Consider the following 26,115-nt stretch of genomic DNA (forward strand, 5'->3'; position numbering starts at 1 on the left):
CAGAAGACCACATGGATAGCACAGACAGGAAGGTGCTCATTATACAGATTAGAAACGTACAGGCAGAGAGAGAATGGGTAACTACCAGGCAGCTAATGCAGGAGTCCTCTAAGTCTATTCTGCTTTCTAATCAATAGTCCATTTTGTAAATTAGTGAAAGTCATGGTTCCTCAAGGGAATGTAAATCTGTGGCATCATGAGAAACTCAGCGATATGAGGTAGGGAGAATCTTAGTGTCTTAGGGAGTCCCTAGTGTGGAAACAGGCCCTTTGATCCAATAAGTCCACACTGATCCACCTAATCTACACATCCCTGAACACTACAGCAATTTAGCACAGCCAATCCACCTAACCTGCATATCTTTGGACTGTGGGAAGAAACCAGAGCACCTGGAGGAAACCCATACAGACACAGAGAGAACGTGTAACTCCACAGTCGCCCAAGGGTGGGATCACAACCAGGTCCCTGACACTGTGAGGCAGCAGTGCTAACCACTGAGCCACGAAACAGAAGAGCAATACTGACTGGGGATTGGTCAGGCATATCTGCAAATTAATTGTGACTCTAGGATGCTGTGTTGCCTCACTGGTGCCAGGGTCAAAGATATTACAGAGCAGCTGCAGGACAGCTTTCTGAAGCAACAGGATCAGTCTATCCTGGTATCACCAACATAGGTAGGGAGAGGGAGGAGGTACTGAAAGTAGATTTCAGAGTTGGAAAGGAAATTAAAATGTTGGACATCAAGAGCAGTAACCTCAGGATTACTCCCAGTGCCCTGTGCTAGTAAGCATAAAACTGGGAGGATTGATCAATTGAATGTGGCTGGAGAATTGGTATAGGAGGGAGGGCATCAGATTTCTGAGGCTCTGGGACCAGTTCTGGGGCATTTAGGACTTGTACAGGTTGAACAGGTTACATCTTAACAGGACTGATACACTCACAGGATGATTTGCTCCAGTGGAAGCAGTCATTGCTGTTGACCCTTGAGATAGAGGACCATGTGGGTAGTATGTGAGTGTGGCTTGTGCAGGTACTTCCCTGTTGCAGTGCAGCTGCAATATTGGCTCTTAGCTCTGGAATTCCCTCCCTTTACTGCTTGTCTCTACTGTTTTCTGTCTTCAAGACACTTCTTAAAACCTGCTTCTTTGACCAAGAGTTCCCCAGTTTTCTCATTAAAGCCTCGGCGAAGTACCTTGGACATTGTGTCATGTGAAAGTTGTTGTTGAAGAGTACTGATTCATCATGAGAAGGCAGGGATTGGTGACAGTCAGCAGGTTTCCTTGTCCGTATTTGACCTGATGCCATGAGATTTCATGTCCAGAGTCAATGTTGAGAATTTCTAGAGCCAGCCCCTTCTTACTGTTGCCATCTCTTGTGGGTCTATGCTACAGAATAGGACATGAGTCTGGGATGTTAGCACGGAGATTATGCTAGGTATGATTCTATCAGGTAATTTGCTGCATGATGAATTTGTGGGACAGCTTTTCCCAACTTTGGTAGAAGTCCCAGATAGATTTGAGAACTTTGTAGGGTGAACTGGGCTTGGTTGGACCTTTGTCTTTCCACACCCTAGTTCAATATAAGGTGATACATCCATATTTCACCATGACAGTTTGGTACAGGTGACTTGATATGACATTTTGGCAAACACTTAAGAGTCAACCAAACATTTGGAATCACACATGGACCAGACAAAGTAAGGACAGTGAATTTATCTCCTTAAAGATTAGTGAGCCAGATAGACTTGTACAAGAAGCAGATAGTTCTGTGCCACCATTACGGATGCTTGCTTTTAAACTCCAATTTATTTAATAAAAGGAACTTAAATTCCATTTCTGTCACACTAGTATCTGAATTCATTCCCTGGTTCATCATTCCAAACATCTGGAGGACTGATCCAGCAACACTTCAATTGAAATTTATAAACTAAACCAATGTTTAATAAAAGGTAATAAATTACTCGTTTAATTATCAGTCCTGGGATATGAATCAGGCATTTTACTAAACATCTCTCATTTTCTTGGATGTAATGCTATTGAGGCATCTTCTTGAACAGCGACAGTCCCCATAGTGACGTTGCTTGCAGTACATTAGGTCAGGAGTTCCTAGGTTTTCACGTTGAAAACGAAGGAACACATACTTGTCTTAAGTCAGAATTGTTTGCAACTTGGACGGGGATGTTGAGGTGAAGGTCTTTGTACATTATTTCACTGCCTTCCAAATCTGAGGAAGAACTGGTGAAAGCATGTGGTAAACCAGCCAACAAAAATATTCTAATAGAAGCATTCTTTGATCTTGGCATTGGGATATTGGGCAGATAAAGGCACTCTATTTTACCAGAAGCTTGCCATGAATTTGAAAGAGTGAATCACAAGATTATTAAAAAGAAAAAAATCCCAAAAAGTAAGTTACATTAATATGCATTTTGCACTTTATCTAATTCAGGTCATTGAAATTTACAATGATTCAATGTTCGAAAACAAAATGCTTACAGATGTTCGAAAGTGCATAATGCAGAATAAAGGGAGATTGTGGTAGAAATATTTCCCTTACAACAAAAACCATGATCAGACAGCCAGACTTGGCTCTTCATAATTCAGCATAGTTACACTTGATCTTACATTTTATTTTGTTATGTCTCATTTTAATTTCATGAGTCTGGAAGTTTATTCAAGTAAAAGCAAAAATACTGCAGATGCTGGCAACCTGAAATAAAAACAAAATGCTGGAGAAACCCAGCAGATCTAACAGCATCTGTGGTGAAAGAACTGAAATGACTCTTTTTTGGAACTGAAGCAGGCTGGAAAATCATTGTTTTAATGCTGTTGTCAAACGGGCAGGAGGAGGAAGTAGAACAGCTGGTGAAGATGATCACTGCAAAAGTCAAAGGGAGCACTAATGGTGGTAAAGAAAGAATGTAGATGAAAGTTACTTATAACTGTTAGTACAAAAGTTCTTAGTGCTGTAACCTCCATAGACAAACCATAAATAAGAACGTCAAGTTTGGAGCAACTGCTGCTCAAGCCAGCATACTTTTACAATTTAAAGCTGGTCAATTCAATGCATCTGGTAAATCATCTGTTTCTTTTGCCACTATAATTCTCATTTCACTGTTCCTTACTTCTGAATTAGTGCATAATCTGAACTTTCAGTACAAAGGATAACCTCAAACTGAACAAATCAATTAAAACATAGATTTGCAAGTAAGGGTCTTCACCAGCAGGAAAAACACCAATTTCCCCAAGCTGATTCTTTATTAAATGAGCATTTTATTAACTTTTATTAAACAAGTTCATGAACTTCAATTACATTATCAAGGTACAGTAATCCAGAGGTTTCGGAAGATGAACCAGCAAATGGGTTCTGTTACCGGATGGAATTTAAATTCAGTTAATTAAATAAATTGAAATTTTAAAAAAAACTTAACACCAGTAATAGTGATGTATAACTACCAGCATATTGTACAGAATCAGGAGCAGACTTTTCACTGGAACAGTTTTCAATTTACACTGACTTGAGAAATGTTGCCAAGACTTTTAATTTTCAAACTAAGAGAGATGTGACAGTGAATTGAGGAAATGAGCCTCCGTAAAGAGTCTGAACAGTTTCAGTGGGTACAGTGAAAAATTAGCTGCTGATTCTGAGCCCATTTTACACCCCTGTTGTACATTAGTTTCAATCCCCAGAATGTTTTTATTCCTATTCTTTCATGGGATGGGGCTAACAGGCCAGTATCCTTGGACTCTGTGCCTTGCACGCCCTTTTGAGAGCGTAGTTAAAAATCAGCTATCTTGCTGTGGGTCCGGAGACACACATCGGCCAGACCAGATGGTCTTGGGGGATTTTCTTAAGGGCAGTGAATTGCTTTTGTGACAATCAGTGATAGTTTCATGGTCACCATCATAGGCATTAACTTTCAATTCCAGATTGTTGGGATTTGAACCCATGCACTTCTGGATTACTGTTCTGGTGACCCTCACACTACACCAACATCTCCTTTTGCTTTAAACTGCTGCTGGTTTACTTTTTAATAGTTTGCAAGGACAGCAAGCTCAGGCATCCTTCTGCAATGTTGGGGTTCGATGATTCTATGATATATGATGATCTTCAATACTGAACAACAGTTCATTTCTTGTGAGAAATAAGCTATTTTATACTTGTATGGTTTTTCATGACCTCAGTTCATCCTGAAGCATTTTCTAGACATTGAATTGCTTTTGAAGTGCAGTTCCAGTTGTAATGTAACTCCTCTGAATTCCTGTTTTTTGGCTTATATAACAGTCTGGGTTAATGACTCAGAACTAGCAGCCTTCAGCTTGAGTCAGCAGCTCGGATGGAAAAACTGCTTGCACACATTTTCAATTTTTCTAAGTACACCAGTATATTAGTAAAATATTTATTTCTGTTCCATCAGTACATGCGTTTTTTGGACAAGTGGTGCAGTGAAATTGTTTACAGGATTGCTGCTGTGCTAATAAAGGGAGGTGCTAAGACTAACTTTGGACGGTAAGCCTGAGCTCGAACTGCCAAGGCCTGGGTGTTTCCTGAAAAAGCACATGCCAGATCAGTAGATCCCATAGGTGGGCTCATGGCTGTCTCTATATCGATCCAGGTACCGGAGCGGCTGACCATGAGGGTATTTCTTCTGAGGCGGATGGTAGACTGGAGGAAAGTCATATTCAAACACCGGCTCCTTCATATCTATGAAAAAAACACAAGGAGATTCCTGTTTTTATTGTTGTTACTAAATTACTTCAGTTTGATCACCTCTGTTCCTTCTTCAGAAAATGAACTTGCATACCTTTCATTTTCTCAGTTATCGGGTACATAGACAATGTCCAATCTCCGTTTCATTGAATTCATCTTGAGACAGTTCCTTACACCCCTTACAGCATTTCCCTCCCGTTTCCACTTGATTTCCTTCTCTTTACACATCTATATAACTGGCAAACCTATGCAAAACGCTGCTGGAGATCGGAAATAAAATCAGAAACCCAGACAAGAAAGAGGAGGGGACAGGAAAAGAGGCCAATTGTAAAGGTGATAATATACAGTAAGTTCTTTTTTCCTTCATTCGTTCAGGGGATATGGGTGTCACCAGTTAGGCAGCATTTATTGCCCATCCCTAATTGCCCAGAGGGCAGTTAAGAGTCAAACACATTGCTGTGGGTCTGGAGTCACATGTAGGCCAGACCAGGTAAGGACAGCAAGTTTCCTTCCCTAAAATACATTAGTGAACCAGATGGGTTTTTACAATGTGAAGAGCTCCTTTTCTTCAATGTTTTCCTTCTTGTGCTGTAAGGGCCAGCACTCTTATGAACATTCTAACAGTCAGTTCCAAGGAGTTGCTACATTTAACTGTTCTGGAACATTAGTTACATGTGATACTACACGGAAGCAAGCACAGGGCTTGTTAAGATTTTTAATCAGGCACTCAAAAGAGGTGGGATTGCTAAAGATCTGGTCTGGGTTCATCGTTACTTGGAAACGCAAACTGAGACAGAGGCAGGCCCAGGCACAAGATAACTGATAAACTGTGCTGCTAAAGCAGGAACTACAGGTCACTAACTTTGTACAGTCAGATCTCAGGAATAAGTTCCAGGAGTCACTTATTGTATAACTGTATGTTTAAAGAGAAGCTAAGAATGGTTGTATAGCTAAAAACTCATGGATAGGGTTGAGGAACCGCTTAGTCCAGATATGTGTTGGAGCTAGGATTCAGGAAAGTTCTGGGTCCTGTCGGGGCTCAGCAGAAGCAGTGTGCCTTTAAAAGCTCAATGCAGCTGTGGGTAAGAGTGAAGGAAACCTACCAGCACTGCTTGCCTCATTAGAGCTCATGAAACAAATCCAGGGACAGTACTAGGCTCATGAAACTAGGTGTCTGTGGAAAAATAACTGAAGCAGGGTCTCAGCAAATGTTGCAATGTATTTACATGGTAGTGTAGGCCCAGGAAAGGCAAAAGTGCTACCTGAACATAACCAGGTCATTGAGGTAGTCAAAGACAGGACAAGGCTTGAAGGAGTTTCAAAGCTAGGTCATCAAAAGTGAAGAATTCTAATTTGTTGCGAAGCTTTAATGATATTTGGTGACCCGCAGTGTCAGTAACATCAGCGGTGAGAATCACAAGAAATCAATGGCATTTGTCTTGATTACAACTGCAGTTTGGTGTGATCAGTAGAATGTTCGATTACAGTTTATCTGTTACCCATATTTGCCCTATCTTAATTTTCTGATATTGGATTATGTAAAATATCTATCCTTGTACAGTCTAAACCATTTTTTGCCATGCTTGTTTGATTCAGTCTTATTTGTAATAAGCTCTTTTCTTGTAGACTAAAGAAACCTGGCTGATTTGTTCCTAACATCAAACCAAATCCAGTCTAAATGATTTCACTGAATGGCAGAGTAGGCTCAAGAAGCTTCTAATGTGTATGTTACAGTGTCCTGTGAAGGGAATCTATAGTGGTTCCCAGATCGGAGGGTTGGTGTGGACTTGATGGGCTGAATGGTTTGCTTCCATGCTGTAGGGATTCTCAAAAACAAATGTCCTATACAGACTGCAGTGGGCACAAGTGAACCGCAGCTTTGCTGCACGTGTTACACAGGTAGCTGTCCTACACTTTTGAATATACTGAGAGTGTGTTTTACAGCTTGTATCACCCACCCCAACTAGACCTCCATTTGTTCTGCATCTGATAAGAATGTACCAGGCAGAAGCTGAGCACAGGGAAGGGCGTAATCAAGGCGTTGAGAGTCTGCGTAGATTTTTATCGCGCATTCCTGATTGATGTTTTAAAGCAAGCCGTGTAAATGGTCTATTTTCAAGTAAAGCCAGCAAACTCAGGTAGAAACTACATATAATGGAAAACTGAAAGTTAGCACAGATCCTCAGCGAGTAAGTACTTAAAAAGATAAAGAAACATATCATCTATGCTTCGGTGTTCAGCATTACACCCATTGTTCATATTTGTGGAGGACCATTTGTATCTAAGATGGCACCAGGAAAGCTACTTTGTACACTTTTCACTGAACTCCTGTATCACTGTACTCGAGTACACATGACAATTAAGCCTAATTCTAACAATTCTAATTCTATTTCAAGATATGGATGGGGCTTGCAGGACTTACCCAGCAGTTTGTGGAAGATGTCTGTGACTGACTCATCCCAACGACACTGAAAGAAAGCCAGTCCAGCTGGAGTCAACAGATCCTCATGTTTCTTGTAGAAATCCAAAGTCTTAAAGGTTCGCATCTTCAAACTGTGACTGTAAAGAAGTATACACGGTAATGCACATGGGTATACCCAGACCAGTGATGCCAACTTACTCGGATACAAACACACCAGCCATCTGTGCGTTAACTGATGCACTTACAGATCGAACATAATTACACACCCGACCACATTCTTGGACTTTCACACACACACACAATGAGGCACATAAGCAAACAGGCAGATGTCTGCATGGAGAAAGGTATGTGCTCAGAAATATAAACACACAAACAAAAGGTTAGGTTTACATACTCACACAGATGCAAAAGCACAAAGCTAGTCAGGTGAATGCACATAAACATCTATTAAAACCTATTTATACACAGGATGCATCTCTGTTCAGTATTATGCACTGGTGCAAAAGACGTAAATACAGAAAATGCAACTTTTTTAACCATGAAAAGCCTAACTGAGCACAAGTTATCAATTCATCAGACAAGGTTTTAGCAAAAGTCAAAAATAGTAGATATAACAGTAATAACACTATTTAACTATAGTGAAGTTATTGTTCATCGCAACTCAAACATTGGAGGTAGAACAGAGTTACAGGTCAATGCACTAGAATTTCTCTTAGACATGGGCATGTTACACTTGATTAGTAGGTGCTTATAGCTTCCTCTTACCAGGGCAATGGTCTGAAGTCTTCTTTGAAGTCGATTACTTTATCCTGCTTAAAAAGGATGAAGATGCAGCGGTGATATCCTGTACCTTTGGCAGGGAAAGGGGGGAAATAATGACAGACATCCTCTCCATCTGATACAGCATTCCCAGGTATATTACCGCTGTACAAGAAAACAATGAAATAAACTGCAGTTCAATTTGACATATTAGCCATATCCACCATTTGTAGAATACAACTAATTCAGTGTGACATAAAGTTCTTAAAATTAATCCTATATTAAGCAAGTTCCACAAAAAGAGAACACTACTTTGGGGCGGCACGGTGGCTCAGTGGTTAGCACTGCAGCCTCACAGCACCAGGGACCCGGGTTCGATTCCCATCTTGGGCAACTGTCTGTGTGGAGTTTGCACATTCTCCCCGTGTCTGCATGGGTTTCCTCCGGGTTCTCCGGTTTCCTCCCACAGTCCAAATATGTGCAGGTTAGGTGGATTGGCCATGCTAAATTGCCCGTAGTGTTCAGGGGTGCATGGGTTATAGGGGGATGGATCTGGGTGGGATGCTTCAAGGGGCGGTGTGGACTTGCTGGGCCGAAGGGCCTGTTTCCACACTTTAGGGAATATAGTCTACTTCCCTGTGATGTGAAGGAGAGTTAAGGGGATGTCTGGAAAGGGGTTTAAAAAGTGGCTAATGACAACTTTCAGGAGATATTTGTTTGGGAAGTGATGACAGAGTGAAGGGAAGCACTGAGTGGAAAATTCAGGGATCAGCATCAGGACCTCTGCTATTTCTCACTTTTGACTAATGATACCTGGAGCTGGTTACTCCAAATTTCATAATCCCTGACTGAGAAAATAACTCAGAGTACCAAACCCAATACTCACACCAGCCAGTGGACATACTCGGAATCATTGTCTCTCAGATGTCCGTCTGAAACATGAAAGGAAACATGTCACAAAACTATAGCCAATTATCAGATTTTCGCTCAAAACCCAGGGTTAAATAGTTGGGAGATTTTAGAATATAGAACAATACAGCACAGTGCAGTACACACAATGTTGTGCCGAATTTTTACCCTGAGAAGACAAAGAGTGGTAGCGGACGGAAAATATTCAACATGATGCTCAGTTACGAGTGGTGTTCCACAAAGATCTGTTCTGGCTCCTCTTTTCAAGAAAGAGATAGACAGAGCTCTTAAAGATAGTGGAATCAAGGGTTACGGGGATAAGGCAGGAACAGGATATTGATTGTGGATGATCAGCCATGCTCATAATGAATGGTGGTGCTGGCTCAAAGGGCCGAATGGCCTACTCCTACACCTACTGTCTCTTCTACTTGTGATTTTTGTAAATGATTTGGATGTGGGAGTAGAAGGGTGGATTAGTAAGTTCGCAGACGATACGAAGAGGGTCGAGTTGTGGATCGTGGGGGGGGCTGTTCTAGATTACTAACGGACATTGATAGGATGCAGAGCTGGGCTGAGAAGTGGCAGAACTGAAAAGTGTGAGGTGATTCATTTTGGAAGGACCAACTTGAAAGCAGAATACAGGGTTAACGGAAAGATTCTGGGCAGTGTGGAGGAGCAGTGGGATCTTGGTGTTCATGTCCACAGTTCCCTGTAAGCTGCCACCCAGGTGGATAGAATTGTTGAGAAGGCGTATGGCTTTCATTAATAGAGAGATTGAGTTCAAGAGCCATGAAGTTATGCTCCTGCTATACAAAAGCCTGGTTTGGCCACATCTGATGTATTGTGTCCAGTTCTGGTCGCCTCCTGACAGGAAGCATTGGAAAAGGTGCAGAGGTGATTTACCAGGATGTTGCCTGGAATGGAGGGAAGGTCTTACAAGGAAAGGTTGAGAGAGCTAGGGCTTTTCTCTTTAGAGCGACGAAGGATTAGAGGTGATTTGATAGAGGTGTACAAAATGATCAGAGGTATAGATAGAATGGACAGCAGAAACTTTTTCCTTGAGTGAACGGAGCGATACTGACGCAGACAGGTCTGTCACTGTGTAACACTGGGATATAGTACTGGCACAGACAGGTCTGTCACTGTGTAACGCTGAGATATAGTACTGGCGCAGACAGGTCTGTCACTGTCTAACACTAGGGTATAGTACTGGTGCAGACAGGTCTGTCGCTGTGTAAGACTAGGGTATAGTACTGGTGCAGACAGGTCTGTCGCTGTGTAACACTAGGGTATAGTACTGGCGCAGACAGGTCTGTCACTGTGTAACACTAGGGTATAGTACTGGCGCAGACAGGTCTGTCGCTGTCTAACACTAGGATATAGTACTGGTGCAGACAGATCTGTTGCTGTGTAACACTGGTGGGTACTTTTGGAGAACTTCACCGCCTGCAAGGGCCATGATTTCCAAGGCTCTATAGCTCTGGTACAGTTCTCAGGGTAGGAGAAAGTTGCGGTTCTTGCTTTTTATTCTAAAGCTGTTTAACAACATTGCCCAATAGCACTACCAGTGGAGCAGCTAACAGTCGGTGGAGATGTGTTTAAAAAAGGGGCACACTTTAATTGAAAATCATTCCACTATTACAATTTTCCCTTACATCCAAGTAACAGCTCTATAATCATACAGCCTCTTAAAATCTTGGCAGGAGATACTACAGACCTGGATTGGTAAACAGCAGTGTCCAAAGGGACCCCGCTTCTGCTTCAAAAGACACTTTTGGAGAATTTAAAGCCTGGAAATGAGAAAGAAAGACAAAGTGAATTGTAATTGGAAAAAAATCTGCACTAAGGCACATCATCCAATCATAAAAAGACTATTGCCCACATACTGTTAAACTTATTAATAAAGGGAAGTGAGACAGAGACAGTATGGTCAGCAGCATACAGGAAGAATGACTCACAATTAAATCATGGTTATTGTTAGTTTTTCAGAATTTCTTGTGCCAGAATATTTGGACATGGATGGACTGGTCTACCATTACAAGGCAGAGGGCAGCAGAAGGACAAGTGACTGCTGGGCCTGTATTAATAAGCCAATCCACACACAAACACTGTTTCTCTATATCTTGGTCTGACCAAATCCTTAATCACTTCATAATTACTGATCGTCGCTTAATCCATTTTGTTGGTTCCAAAATTTTATGTTACTTTGCTGCTTTTAAGTTGTGTATTATGTATGTGTAGATTATTAAATACATAGATTTGCTCCTTTGTACCTCTGTGGGGGTGACCACATTCCCATGATATACTGGCACAACGTCATCCTCACAGTCATACTGAACACGCAGCATCACACGAGGAAGGAAAGTTGCTCCGTTGAACAGGTCTCTGTAAACAGCATAGTGTTCGCTGATTTTCCGCAAATGGAAAGGCCCGTTTGTTATCTCCCATTCAGCTTTCACCTCGTCCAGCGGAACTGACACTGAGGAAAAGAAACCATTCAAACAAGCCTGTTCCCATTCTGACAATTTTATATTTACAGCTTCTGCATCCATTTGCTTAGTAAACAGGCATGTTGTTTTGCTTAAGCTTTTCCCTTCTCAGAAAGGATTCAATTCTTAGCTCGGTTGTGAATTTATACAGGTGCCCAGCACAACTCCATCACTCTACTCATGTGGACAACAACATGTGCAAAGAACTCAGAAAGGAATGGAGGAATGGGGAGAATTGGTTACAGTATGGAAATCTGCAATGACTATAGAAAGGTACTTATAGTTTTGAAAGGCAGTGAGACAGGACCTGAGAATATGTAACACCAATTATGCCATTTGGCATTGGGGCTGGGAAACGAAGTTGGACGTCAGTAAGAATTGAGCCAAGTCAGCATGAGTTCAGTTTCAGGGAGGTGAATTCATGAGGAGAGATAGGAGAGAAACCCAAGAGGTATTGATTCAATACTGGGCAAAGGGTAGGTCTATCATTGCAAGGTAGAGGGCAGCAGAGACAAGTAACTGTACGGTCTATATTAATAACCAACTCCACAGACAAACCTGTTAACCGGTTTCCCTGTCTCCTGACCAAATCCTTGATCACTTGATGATTTACTGGTCATGGCTTATTCCAGTGTATTTAATTCAACAATTTTAAATTATGTTGCTGCTTGGTCTGGTAGACAAGTTGAAAAGCAGAGGTAATTGAAAATCAGGTTTCAATCTCAGTTACTGGTACAGAGGGAAAGGTGGTCAGATTTAAGAACAGCATTGGAAAAGTGGTGGGGAGATTGCATCTGCTATCCAGAATGATCCCTCAGTTGCTTTAACAGAGCAAAGTGAACTTAACATCTGTCGAAGGCAAAATGTTTAAACCTATTCTCAAGGGGGGTTTAGAAGGAGCCTGAGCAATTTGCAAATCTACCAGGAGTCTACATGGTTTGTGAAGGCAAAATCAAGTTTGACCAAACTACTGGAGATCTTTGAGGAAAACCAAGCAAGGTGCATGAAGGGAAAATCACTGGGTACACTGAACTTAGATTGAGATCAAAAAAATTGAGATGTGAAACAGTCTTAAGGCAACTTGAGAAGGTGCATGTTTAAAGGCTATTTTCTCTTGTGGAAGAGAATAAAACTAGAGAACACAGTTTTAAAAATAAGAGGTCTCTTAATTAAGATGAAAATAAGGAGAATTTTTTTCTCTCAGGTGTTGGGAGTCTCTGGATCTCCTTTCCATGGGGACGTGGTGGTGGCTGGGTCATTGAATACGTTTAAGGCAGAAGTAGGCAGATTCTTCACTAAAAAGGGAGTCAAAGATACTGGAGATAGGTTGGAAAGTGGAGTTGAGACTACAATCAGATCAGCCATGATCTTGTTGCAAAGTGGAACAGACTCAAGGATTAAGTGACCCATGTTAGGCCCAATAGTGCTTGTTGCTTGAATGGTTAAACTTCTGTCTTTTTGTTTTTAAAAACAAATCATGGCATTTATCTGAGGTCATTCAGTATCTCTCTGCCTGTTAGAGAGATTCAGGATTATTGTTACATTTAATTATATACATTGATGGGTTTGTTGCTCACCCAGAGTGCATGAGCTCCCAAATTAACTTGAGTTTGCTTGTAGAATTATTTACTTTGAGTGACGCAAGAAAAGTGTGTTTGGAGAGGACCAGAGTCATGACCATTCTCTATTCCAAAGTTAGGCTGTACTGAAGGAGTAGTCAAGGTCTAAGCCACATGCATATGCCCAGCAGTAACGGTTGCAGCTCAGGGTAAAAACAAAACACCGAATCGAAGCAAGCAAAAAACCAAAAGGCAAAAGGGTTACAAATTTATCTTGGGACCACATGCAGACTAGGCTCGCTTGCTAGTTCCTTCTCAGTTATCTGCACGTCAAACCTGACGTACATGTCCTATGTCGTGCTTGTCTTTCAAGGTCAGAGTTTTTGTGGTTTTCCCTGGTGATGCGCCTGCGCTCCCTCAGTTGCTTCTTCCGAGATTCTCTAAAATGAGGGAGACCAATGTCAATTTTCTCCGAAGCTGAAAAGAATTCAATGGAAAATACTGAGAGGAGCCATCACATTTCAGACTACATAAACTAAAATATTTAGCAATTTGCCCGATAGTTATCAAGAAGTTGAAAGTAACAACTACAAAAGTAGTTCAAAGAAAAATACCCACATTAATTTTCCACGTAAAATATCCCAAGATAAAAGCAAATCCCACACAATAACTTACAATTTCACTTAACTCCAAGTATTGTAAAGTGAATGCATTCAGATGAGAAAAGACTATTTCATACACGGCTAAGATAGCAGAATGGTTGTCATTGACAGAAATCCAGGCATTGGACAAATGAGGGGGAACATGGGTTCAAATTCCACTTGGCAGTTGGACAATTCAAATTCAGCTAATTAAATAAATCTGGAATAAAAGTCCAATCTCAGTTATGATGACCTTCAAACCACTGAATTGTCCTAAAACCCCATCTGATTCAAAAAAAATCTGGTTTATGGAAGGAAATTTGCCAACCCTCTTGATCTAGCTTCTGATGACTCCAGGTACACAGGCATGTGGTTGATTCTTAACTCTCCTCTGAAGTGACCTCAAGTCACTCAGCTATAGTAAACCTCTAGGAAATACTAAAATGAGAATAATTTGAAAAACCAGACGGATCACCCTAACTGCTTGTTGGAAATTGGGTTCCCCATAACACTGTTTTCTTTTAGTAGTCAATATTTAGTATTCCTTGTGCTCTGAAGAAGGGTCACTGGACCTGAAACGTTAACTCTGATTTCGCTTCATAGATGCTGCCATTACATGCTGAGCTTTTCCAGCAATTTCTGTTTTTGTTTGCATAACATGAGACCTTATTTAACTGTATTACTGCAGTAACTAACCTTCTATAAATATAAAGCAAACCTCGAGCAAATGAAAGGTTGCAGGAGGTACTGAGGTCATGTTGTTCCAATGAACTAACGTCAAAGGAGGAGAGGTGGTGGTGACAGCATAGTGACAGTATCATTGCAATAGTAATCTAGACCCCAGGTTAAATGTTGAGGACATGGGTTCAAATCCCACCATAGTAGACGGTAAAGTTTGAATTCAAAAAAAAAATCAGGATTACAAGCTAATCTAATGGCAATTGTCATAAAAATTCGTCTGGTTTGTGAACATCTTGTAAGAAAGAAAATCTGCTGTCTTCATGTGATTACAGACCTACAGCAACATGGCTGGCCTTTAACTGTCCTCTAACATTGCCTAGAGAGCTACTTCGTTCAAAAAGAACTGGGGAACGACAGCGAAATGCTTGTCTTGCCACTGATGCCTACATAGTATATTTCTTAAAAACATTGTTGTATGCTATGTGTTGGGGACTTTAATGTCCATCAACAAGTGTAGCTCAGTAGAAATACCACTATCGGACTAAACTAATCTTACAGGACATAGCTTCCAGTTGGTGAGGGAATCAACTGGTGGGGGGGAAAAAAACTACTTGGTCTGCTGTGGCACTATCACTGTACTAAATGGGATAGATTTTGAACAGATCCAGCAACTCAAAACTGCGCACCTATGAGCCACTATGAACCATCAACAGGAGTTTTACTGCATCGAACCACAGTCTATAACCTTATAGCTTGGCATATCCGCCATTGTACAATTATCAGCAAGCCAGGAGATCAATTCTGGTTCAATGACTAATCTAGAAGAGCGTACCAAGTATAAATAACTATGAGATGTCACCCTAGCAAAGCTATAACGTGAGCCGACACATCTGCTAAATAGCAGAAGCAATATATTGTAGACAAACCAAACAATCTCACAACTACTGCTTCAAATAAAAACTCTACAATCCTGCCATATTCAGTCATGAACTGAGGTATTTAAACAGCTGACCTGAGAAGGAGATTCCATACACAACATCATCCTCAACAATGGGGCAGCTCAGCCCTTTAGTGCAAAAGATGAGAGTGAAGCATTCACAAATATCTTAAACACTGTCAAACAGATGACCCATCGCAATCTCCTCCAGTGGCTCCCATTGCTACATGCCGGTTTTCAGCCAATTTGATTCACTCAATGTGAATATCAAGGAAAAGCTGAAGACACTGGATACTGCAACCGTTCTGGGCCCAGATGTAGAACTGATGGTTTGAGCTTAGGAACAAGAGAAGTCTCCATCCAGGGAATTAATTGTGGTTCAATGAAGAGTGCAAGAGGGCATGACAAAAACAGCACCAGGCATAACTACTTAAAACAAAACTGTCAATCTGATGAGGTACAGTCCGGGACGGCAAGCATATCAAGTAGCGTACAACAGACAGAGCTGAGCAATTCCACAACCAATGAAGCAAATCTAAGCTCTGGAGTCGGTCACACTGGAGGTGGATGTTACACAAATATCCCCATCCTCCAATGATGAGGAAGCTCAACACATCAGTGCAAAAGGTAAGGATGAAGAATTTGCATCCATCTTCAGCCACAGTGTCCTGTGGATGGTTGCCAGTCTTCAGCCAATTCCATTCACTTCAATGTGACATCAAGAAATGGCTGAAGGCATTCAGGCAAAAATGCTCTGGCCCTGAAAATATTTTGGTAATAGTACTGAAGACTTAGTACTGTTATAGAGCTGGCATCTAACTAGCAATGTGGAAGATTCCTATCTTCCACAAAAAAAAGGACGAATCCCACCTGGCCAATTACCACCCCAGCAATCCTGATTCAATTACAAGCAAGGTCATAGAAGGGATTGTCAACAGTGCTATCAGCAACATTCAACAAGAAATGCTTGCTCACGCTCAGTTTGGTTTCTGTCTGGGCCAGTTACTGATAATATTACAGTCTTAATCTAAACGTGAACAAAAGATCGGAATTCCAGAGGGTGAGGTGAGAGTGACTGACCTAGGCATGAAAGCCAGATTTAACTAAATGAGCCATCAAAGACAGACCAAGCAAAGCTTCAGTCCATGGGAAATGGGGGGTGGGGAGAAGGTAATACATACAGCAAATAAGTGCCAAGAAATGATCATCTGTAATTGCATGATGTGGAAGCTGGTGAATCACATTGTAGCTCACAGTGACAACTTCTGTAGCAAGTGCTTGAGGAGCTCCGGCTCCGAGACAATGAGCTGGAGTCTGAGCTTCGAACACTGCAACACATTACGGAGAGAACGAGTTATCTGGCTGCTGTGTTTCAATAGGCAGTCACAGTTTTAGATTAACTACCCCTAATTTTGTCAGTGGTCAGGGACAGGAGGGTGTGACTACCAATGAGGCAGGTAGAGGCGTCCAATAAGGCAGGTAGAGGGGTCCAGGAGGCAGTGCTGAAGCAGCCTCAGCCCTTGGGTTTGTTAACAGGTTTGAGATTCTTGGTCCCAGTGTGGGTGAGAGTGGGGGCTGTACAGAGAATGCGCAAACTGACCAGAGCACCATGACTGAGGGAACCATAGAACATTGAACATTACAGCACAGTACAGGCCCTTCGGCCCTCAATGTTGTGCCGACCTGTCATACCGATCTCAAGCCCATCGAACCTACACTATTCCATGTACATCCATATGCTTATCCAACGACGACTTAAATGTACCTAACGTTGGCGAATCTACTACCGTTGCAGGCAAAGCATTCCATTCCCTTACTACTCCGAGTAAAGAAACTACCTCTGACATCTGTCCTATATCTTTCACCTCTCAATTTAAAGCTATGCCCCCTCGTGCTCGCCGTCACCATCCTAGGAAAAAGGCTCTCCCTATCCAACCCTCTGATTATTTTGTATGTTTCAATTAAGTCACCTCTCAACCTTCTTCTCTCTAATGAAAACATCCTCAAGTCCCTCAGCATTTCCTCGTAAGACCTTCCCTCCATACCAGGCAACATCCTAGTAAATCTCCTCTGCACCCCTTCCAAAGCTTTCACATCCTTCTTATAATGCGGTGACCAGAACTGTACGCAATACTCCAAGTGCGGCCGCACCAAAGTTTTGTACAGCTGCATCATAACCTCTTGGTTCCGGAACTCGATCCCTCTATTAATAAAAGCTAAAACACTGTACGCCTTCTCAACAGCCCTGTCAACCTGGGTGGCAACTTTCAAGGATCTGTGTACATGAACACCGAGATCTCTCTGCTCATCTACACTACTAAGAATCTTACCATTAGCCCTGTACTTTGCCTTCCGGTTACTCCTACCAAAGTGCATCACCTCACACTTGTCTGCATTAAACTCCATTTGCCACCTCTCAGCCCAGCTCTGCAGCTTATCTATGTCTCTCTGCAACCTACAGCATCCTTCGTCACTATCCACAATTCCAGTGACCTTAGTGTCACCTGCAAATTTACTAACCCATCCTTCTACACCCTCATCCAGGTCATTTATAAAAATGACAAACAGCAGTGGGCCCAACACCGACCCTTGCGGTACACGACTAGTAACTGGTCTCCAGGATGAACACTTCCCATCAACTACCACCCTCTATCTTCTTTCAGCAAGCCAATTTCCGATCCAAACTGCTATATCTCCCACAATCCCGTTCCTCCGCATTTTGTACAATAGCCTATTGTGGGGAACCTTATCGAATGCCTTGCGGAATCCATATACACCACATCAACCGGTTTACTCTCATCTACCTGTTTGGTCACCTTCTCAAAGACCTCAATAAGGTTTGTGAGGCATGACCTTCCCTTCACAAAACTGTGCTGACTATCCCTAATCAATTTATTCTTTTCTAGATGATTATAGATCCTATCTCTTATAACCTTTTCCAACAACTGTGAGTTATATACAGGCCTCCTTGCAGTGGTCAGGATGTGGGGAAGAAAACAAATCAGGAGATAGAAAAGGCATGTAAGAAAGGCACTACTACAATAATCGTGGGGGACTTCAATATGCGGGTAGACTGGGAAAATCAGGTTGGTAGTTATGTCCAGAAAAGGAATTTGTGGAATGTCTATGGGAATTTTTGGGGGCAACCTGTGGTATAGCTCACTCAAGAACAGGCAATTCTGGATTTGGTGTTGTATATTGAGGCAGATTTGATTAGGGAGCTTAAAGTGAAGGAACCCCAAGGTGACACTGATAATATGACAGAATTCACCCTGCAGTTTGAGACGGAGAAGATGTAATCAGATGTAACGGTATTACAGCTGAGTAAAGGTTACTACAAAGACATGAGGAAAGAACCAGTCAGAGCTGATTGAAAAGGAAGCTGATAAAGCAACCATATCAGGCATTTCTGGGAGTAATTTGGGAGGCACATCAGAAATTCATCCCAAGGAAGAATAAACATATTGAGAGGATGACAAGGCAACCATGTCTACAAGGGAAGTCAGGGACATAATCAAAAGAAAATGTATTCGATGTGCTGAAGATTAATAAGAAACCAGAGGATTGTGAAGACTTTAAAAACCAACAGAGGATAACTATTTAAAAAAGGCGACGGCGGGTGGGGTGTGTGAAGAAGATCAAATATGACAGCGAGATAGGTAGTAATATTAAAGAGTGCTAGAATTTTCTTTTAAGCATCCAAAAATAAAGACAGAAGCAACAGTGGACACTGGACAGCTGGAAAGTGAGGCTGGAGAAGTAATAATGGGGAACAAAGAAATGGTGGAGGAACTGAACAGGTACATGCATCAGATTTCATGGTGGAAGATATCAACAGCATACCAGAGCTTTAACAGAGTAAGGGGACAGAGGTGAGCTTACTGGCCATCACTAAGATGTAGTTGCTGGGGCTGCTGAAAGATCCAAAAGGTGGATAAATCACCTGGATCTGATGGACTACCCCCAGGTTTCTGACGGAGACAGCTAAGGAAATTGTAGAGGTATTAGTGGTGATCTTTCAGGAATCCCAGAGATGGTCCAGAGGGGAGGCTCCCAAAGGACTGTAAAATGGTTAATGTAACACCCCTATTTAAAAAGGGACGCAGAAGACAGGAAATTACAGGCCAGTTAGACTGACGACTCAGTCATTGATAAGCTTTTAGAGGCCATTATGAAGGAATACTTGGAATTGCATGGTAAAAATAGGGGTGAGTCAGTATGGCTTTGTCAAGTGAAGGTCATGCCCGAAAAATGTTAAAATTCTCTGAGGAAGTAATGAGCATGTTAGACAGAGGAGAGCCTGTGAACGTAATCTCTTAGAAGGCCTTTGGCAAGGTGCTGCACAGGAGGCTGCTAAATAAAATAAAATGGTGTACTGGTATAAGTGATAAAGCAAACTTTTTCAGAAAGGCAGCAAGTGACCAGTGGTCCATGCTGGGAACATAACTATTTACATTATACATTAATGATCTGGACAAAGGAACTGAAGCAATTGTTGCTAAGCTTATAGATGACATAAAGATAGGTGGAGGGTCAGGTAGACTGGCACCCATGTGAAATCAATAAAATTCACCTCCTGCACTGTTGATGCATGTTGTTGGACATGTATCACCTACAAGCTGCACTGCAGCACCTCACCAAGGCTCTTTAGACAATGCTACCCAAAACAGTGACCATCTAGAAGGCCAAGGGAAGCAGACACCTAGGAACATATTACTTGCAACACCCCTCCAAATCATACACAAGATAACAAAGTGTGAAGCTGGAAGAATACAGCAGGCCAAGCAACATCTCAGGAGCACAAAAGCTGACGTTTCAGGCCTAGACCCTTCATCAGAACCGGGGGATGGGGAGAAGGTTCTGAAATAAATATGGAGCGAGGGGGAGGTGGACCGAAGATGGATTGAGGAGAAGATAGGTGGAGAGGAGAGTATAGGTGGGGAGGTAGGGAGGGGATAGGTCAGTCCGGGGAGGACGGAAAGGTCAAGCAGGAGGGATGAGGTTAGTCGGTGGGAAATGGAGGTGCAGTTTGAGGTGGGAGGAGGGGATAGGTGAGAGGAAGAACGGGTTAGGGAGGTGGGGACGAGCTGAGTTGGTTTTGGGATGCAGTTGGGGAAGGGGAGATTTTGAAGCTTGTGAAGTCCACATCGATACCATTGGGCTGCAGGGTTCCCAAGCAGAATGAGTTGCTGTTTCCGCAACCTTCGGGTGGCATCATTATCGCTCAGGCCAAACGCCAACTCTCCAATACCTTCTCCTACCGCCTGCTGGATCACAACGCCACCCCGAGCACCAAACCATCATCTCCCAAACCATTCACAACCTCATCACCTCAGGTGACCTCCCACCCACAGCCTCCAACCTTATTGTTCCCCAAACACGTACTGCCCGCTTCTATCTCCCTCCCAAAATCCACAAACCTGCCTGCCCTGGTCGACCCATTGTCTCCGCCTGCTCCTGCCCCGCCGAACTGATCTCCACTTATCCGGACTCCATTTTCTCCCCCTTGGTCCAGGAACTGGGGTGGCACGGTGGCTCAGTGGTTAACACTGCAGCCTCGCAGTGCCAGGGACCCAGGTTCAATTCCAGCCTCAGGTAACTAACTGTGGAGTTTGCACATTCTCCCCGTGTCTGCATGGATTTCGTCTGGGTGCTCCGGTTTCCTCCCACAGTCCAACAATGTGCAGGCTAGGTGGATCGGCCATGCTAAATTGCCCGTAGTGTTCAGGGGTGTGTGGGTTATAGGGGAATGGGTCTGGATGGGATGCTTCAAGGGGCGGCGTGGACTTGTTGGACGGAAGGGTCTGTTTCCACACTGTAGGGAATCTAATCTAATCTAAAAAACTCCCCACCTACATCCATGACACCACCCATGCCCCCCATCTCCTCCAGTTCCCCAGTCCCAAACAACTCATTTTCACCATGGACGTCCAGTCCCTATACACCTGCATTCCTCATGCAGATGGCCTCTAGGCCCTCTGCTTCTTCCTGTCCCGCAGGCCCAACCAGTTCCCCTCCTCCAACATCCTCATCCGCCTAGCCGAACTCATCCTCACCCTCAACAACTTCTCTTTCGATTCCTCCCACTTCCTACAGACAAAGGGGGTGGCCATCGGTACCCGCATGGGCCCAAGCTATGCCTGCCTCTTTGTAGGTTACGTGGAACTGTCCCTCTTCCGCAACTTCACTGGCCCCAAGCCCCACCTCTTCCCCCGTTACATTGATGACTGTATCGGTGCCGCCTCTTGCTCCCAAGGAGGAACTCAAACAGTTCATCCACTTCACCAACACCTTCCATCCCAACCTCAAGTTCACCTGGGCAATCTCCAACACATCCCTCACCTTTCTGGACCTCTCTGTCTCCATCTCAGGCAACCAGCTAGAAACTGATGTCCATTTCAAGCTCACCAACTCTCACAGCTACCTAGAATACATCTCCTCCCACCCACTCTCCTGCAAAAATTCCATCCACTATTCCCAATTCCTTTGCCTCCGCCGCATCTGCTCCCCGGATGAGGCATTCCACTCCCGCACATCCCAGATGTCCACGTTCTTCAACGACCGCAACATCCCTCCCGCGGTAGTCGAGAACGCCCTCAACCGTGTCTCCCGCATTTGCCGCAACACATCCCTCACACCCCGCCCCCGCAACAACCGCCCAAAGAGAATCCCTCCAGTCCTCACATACCACCCTAACAACCTCCGGATACAACGCACAATCCTCCGACACTTCCGCCATCTACAATCCAACCCCAACAACCAAGACATCTTTCCTTCCCCACCCTTGTCTGCCTTCCAGAGAGACCACTCTCTCCATGAGTCCCTTGTCCGCTCCACACACTCCTCCAACCCCACCACACCAAGTGCTACACTTGCCCCCACACCTCCTCCCTCGCCCCCATCCCAGGCCCCAAGATGACTTTCCATATCAAGAAGATATTCACCTGCACATCAGCCAATGTGGTATACTGCATCCACTGTACCCGTTGTGGCTTCTTTTACATTGGGGAAACCAAGCAGAGGCTTGGGGGCCACTTTTCAGAACACCTCCTTTTGGTTCGCAATAAGCAACAGCACCTCCCAGTCGCGAACCATTTTAACTCCCCCCTCCCATTCCTTAGAACGACATGTCCATCTTGTGCCTTCTGCAGTGCCATGATGATGCCACCTGAAGGTTGCAGGAACAGCAACTCATATTCCGCTTGGGAACCCTGCAGCCCAATGGTATCAATGTGGACTTCACAAGCTTCAAAATCTCCCCTTCCCCCACTGCATCCCAAAACCAGCCCAGCTCATCCCGTCCCCCCACTGCATCCCAAAACCAGCCCAGCTCATCCCCGCCTCCCTAACCTGTTCTTCCTCTCACCTATCCCCTCCTCCCACCTCAAGCCACACCCCCATTTCCTACCTACTAATCTCATCCCACCCCCTTGACCTGTCCATCCTCCCCGGACTGACCTATCCCCCCCCCACCTCCCCATCTATACTCTCTTCTCCAACTATCTTCTCCTCAATCCATCTTCAGTCCGCTTCCCCCTCTCTCCCTATTTACTTCAGAACCCTCTCCCCACCCCCCATTTCTGAAGAAGGGTCTAGGCCCGAAACGTCAGCTTTTGTGCTCCTGAGATGCTGCTTGGCCTGCTGTGTTCATCCAGCTTCACACTTTGTTATCTCGGATTCTCCAGCATCTGCAGTTGCCATTATCTCAAATCATACACAATCCTGATTTTAACACATATTGCTGTTTATTCACTGACAGAGTAAAAATCATGGATCTTCCTTCCGAAAAGCGTCGTGTTTGTATCCACAATAGTTGGATTGCAGCAGTTGAAGAACAATGATTAGGGATTGGCAATTAAAGCTGGTGTAACCAGAGACATTCGGATTGCACTGAAATAATTTCTAAAATGCAAAGCTTTTCAGTACAACTACAACACTGTAGAAAACTGTTGAGCTATGTCCTGTCCACAATAAACAAGACAAACACACAGCAGTCATTTACTGCCACAGCAGTCAATCAACAATGATGAACCCACAGCATTCATTGGTCACTTCTATTGAGACTGCTAGTGAAGCAATCAATTTAGGTGATTTTGTTTCAATGAGTAGAAAAGTGCCAAAGTCACCTTATTAAAATCCCAAACCTATCAAAAATACCTTCATTTCACTGGCTTCATTTAGGTATAAGTCAATGTGCCAGAAGACAAAACGTCAAGTTTCAGAAATACACTGTCATACCTACACTTCTAAACTCTTATAAAATGTCGCTGTTTGACGCACGTGTCAATTGGAACTTACCAGGCTCTTGTGTGTATTGCTTATAAGTCTTCCACCAGGTTGGCTGCCGGCTCTTTTCCTCTGCTTGCTGCAGATATCGGGCATAGCTACGGTACTTTTCCAGAGACTCCAGGTTTGTCACATCAATGTCTTCGTTGGGCATTGGCCCCAATGGAGCCGCACGTTTACAAAGCACAGCTAGAAGAGAAATATATGTTCTGAGGAAGGGTCACCGGACCCTAAACGTTAACTCTGTTTTCCCCTTCACAGATGCTGCCAGGCCTGCTGAGCTTTTCCAGCAACTCTATTTTTGTTCTCGATTTACAGCATCTGCAGTTCTTTTGGTTTTTATTTAGAAGAGAAGATACTCAGTGACAAGCAGCACCACAACCTGCATACTTAGGATCAGCAAAAAAGTTGCATATGGCACGAAGCCCTTCGGGTGCTGTCACTGCCTAAATTCACTTTCTGCTGAAATGCGACTGTTCAATACTGTGACAACAAGGTGTAGAGCTGGATGTACACAGCAGGCCAAGCAGCATCATAGAAGCAGGAGAGCTGACAGTTCAGGCCTAGACCCCTCTTCAGAATTTTTTTTGTTCTGAAGAAGGACCTAGGCCCGAACTGTCAGCTCTCCAGCTCCTATGATGCTGCTTGGCCCGCTGTGTTTATCCATCTCTAACCCTTGTTGACTCAGATTCTCTAGCATCTGCAGTTCCTAATATCTCTGTTCAATACTGTCTTGGCTAAACTTACATATGCACTCTCTGTAAACTTGTTCATTCAAACTTTCTCTCCCAAATAGTAACTCATCCATTAGTCTATTTTTGGTCATCGTCAGGTAACACTTTGATGTTACAATTTTCATCCTGGTATTCAAAACAATTCATGATTTCCTATATTTTCTCATGCCAACATCAACAGCTAAATTTTCATCTCTAAACCTTGGAGGGCTTCTGCCTCTCACCTCCTTGAACTTTCTCTTTGAAACTTACAACTCTGACCAAACCAACGTCTCCCAATATTAAGTGTTTTTTTTGATAATTGACCAGTGAAGCAAAGGTGCCAAATAACTGCTAACCCACTTCTTTGCTTAAGATAAGCAGGAAGAGGTGGAAGCTGGAGTTGAACATTTTGATAGCATCAGGCTATCATCCTACGCAGGGAATGCGGTGGGACAGCTCGGATTAGACCTGCGTGTGGTCTGCTCCACCGGGATTCACAGAATAGGGACGGTATAATCACACTGAATACAAGCTGAAGGGAGGTTATGGGGAGGCAACAAGAAGCATAGCCTGTAGAATAACAGAAGAAAAATCTATGGTGATCAACATTCCCATTGCGTCTATGATTCTCAATTAAATAACTGAAGTACTGCCCTGTGTTTGTCTCTCCGTGTTCTTCGGGTTACTTAGCTTTGCAGGCAGGGGAAGATGAGGCTCTGCACATCCCTGGACAATCAGACTGGACTCAGTGCCCGGGAGCGATAGCACTGCCGAGGGTTCCCATGGAGACGCCAACTGACCAGCTCTGAGTTTTTTCTGTCTCAGTTTAGGAGGACATTGCAGTCCCACAATATCCTACCGCCGCTCACTCACCGCTGCCCGTCACCGTCCTGACCGGCTCCATGACCTTCAGGCTCCGCACCAAACCACACAAGGAACCGGTCCACATCCTCACCAACACCGCCATCTTTCTCAGTGCCAGTCTGCCAGTATCCCATCAGCCATCCGCAACTTTACGGCAGTCTACAGTATCCCGTCAGCCCCTAGCAAGCGGACAACCTCGACAATGTGCCAGTATCATGTCAGCGGCAAAAACAGAAGTTAGTGGAAAGGCTCAGCAGATCTACCAGCATCTTTGAAGAAAAACAAAATCAAAATTAACCTTTCGGGTCCGGTGACCTTTCCTCAGTATCCCGTCAGCCCCTGGACATCGGACCTCCCATGGCAGTCTACCAGTATCCCGTCAGCCCTTTCGAGGAAGGGTCACAGGATCCGAAACGTTAACTCTGATAATGGGAACTGCAGATGCTGGAGAATCCAAGATAACAAAGTGTGGAGCTGGATGAACACAGCAGGCCCAGCAGCATCTCAGGAGCACAAAAGCTGATGTTTCGGGCCTAGACCCTCTCCGATGAAGAATCTAGGCCCGAAACGTCAGTTTTTGTGCTCCTGAGATGCTGCTTGGCCTGCTGTGTTCATCCAGCTTCACACTTTGTTACGTTAATTCTGACGTTCTTTATTTCTTCACAGACGCCGTCAGACCTGCTGAGTTTTTCCACAACTTCCATTCTTCATTTACAGCATCCACAGTTCTTTTGGTGTTTTTTTTCAATTTAGTATCCCGTCAGCCCCCGGACATCGGACCACCCATAAGTCTACCAGTATCCCGTCGGCCCCTGGAGATCAGCCTTCTGACGGTGGTCTGCCAGTATCCCGTCAGTCCCGGGAAGTTGCGGATACCGTTGTACCGTCATTTACTGAAGCTAGGGGCGCAATTGGAAAGTGATACCAAACCTCCTGAAGACTCGGTGAGATAAGGGCCCCAGTCCTGATAAGTGTATAAAATCAGTGGAAGTACAGTTTGCTTAAATGGGCTGGAATAAAACCAGGAGCTGCTGATGCTGGAAATCAGAAACAAAAGCAGAAAGTGTTGGAGAAACTCAGCAGGTGGGGAGAGTGACAGTTACCGAGTTCTGAAGGATGGTCCTGGCCCTGAAACATTAACTGTT

General features: G+C 43.7%; 1 protein-coding gene across 3 annotated transcripts; it reads right to left on the minus strand.

Annotated features, from left to right (window-relative positions):
* Positions 1-3,249: 3,249 nt before the first annotated feature.
* Positions 3,250-25,798, minus strand: mrpl38 (mitochondrial ribosomal protein L38). Of its 3 annotated transcripts, none has more exons than XM_048554794.2 (9): positions 25,649-25,798; positions 23,403-23,579; positions 13,191-13,322; positions 11,071-11,276; positions 10,515-10,587; positions 8,775-8,820; positions 7,895-8,053; positions 7,130-7,266; positions 3,250-4,701 (listed from the first exon to the last, which is right to left on the minus strand). In XM_048554794.2, exons 2-9 carry the CDS (start codon positions 23,542-23,544, stop codon positions 4,565-4,567), a joined length of 1,032 nt encoding a protein of 343 aa, XP_048410751.1. In that variant the 5' UTR covers positions 23,545-23,579; positions 25,649-25,798; the 3' UTR covers positions 3,250-4,564. The 3 variants fall into 3 exon arrangements, with proteins under 3 accessions (XP_048410751.1, XP_048410750.1, XP_048410749.1); XM_048554793.2 differs by lacking the exon at positions 25,649-25,798 and adding an exon at positions 25,269-25,517; XM_048554792.2 differs by lacking the exon at positions 25,649-25,798 and adding an exon at positions 24,980-25,517.
* Between the last annotated feature and the right edge of the window lie 317 nt (positions 25,799-26,115).

Source organism: Stegostoma tigrinum, chromosome 22, assembly GCF_030684315.1.
Source record: "Stegostoma tigrinum isolate sSteTig4 chromosome 22, sSteTig4.hap1, whole genome shotgun sequence".
NCBI lineage: Eukaryota > Metazoa > Chordata > Chondrichthyes > Orectolobiformes > Stegostomatidae > Stegostoma > Stegostoma tigrinum.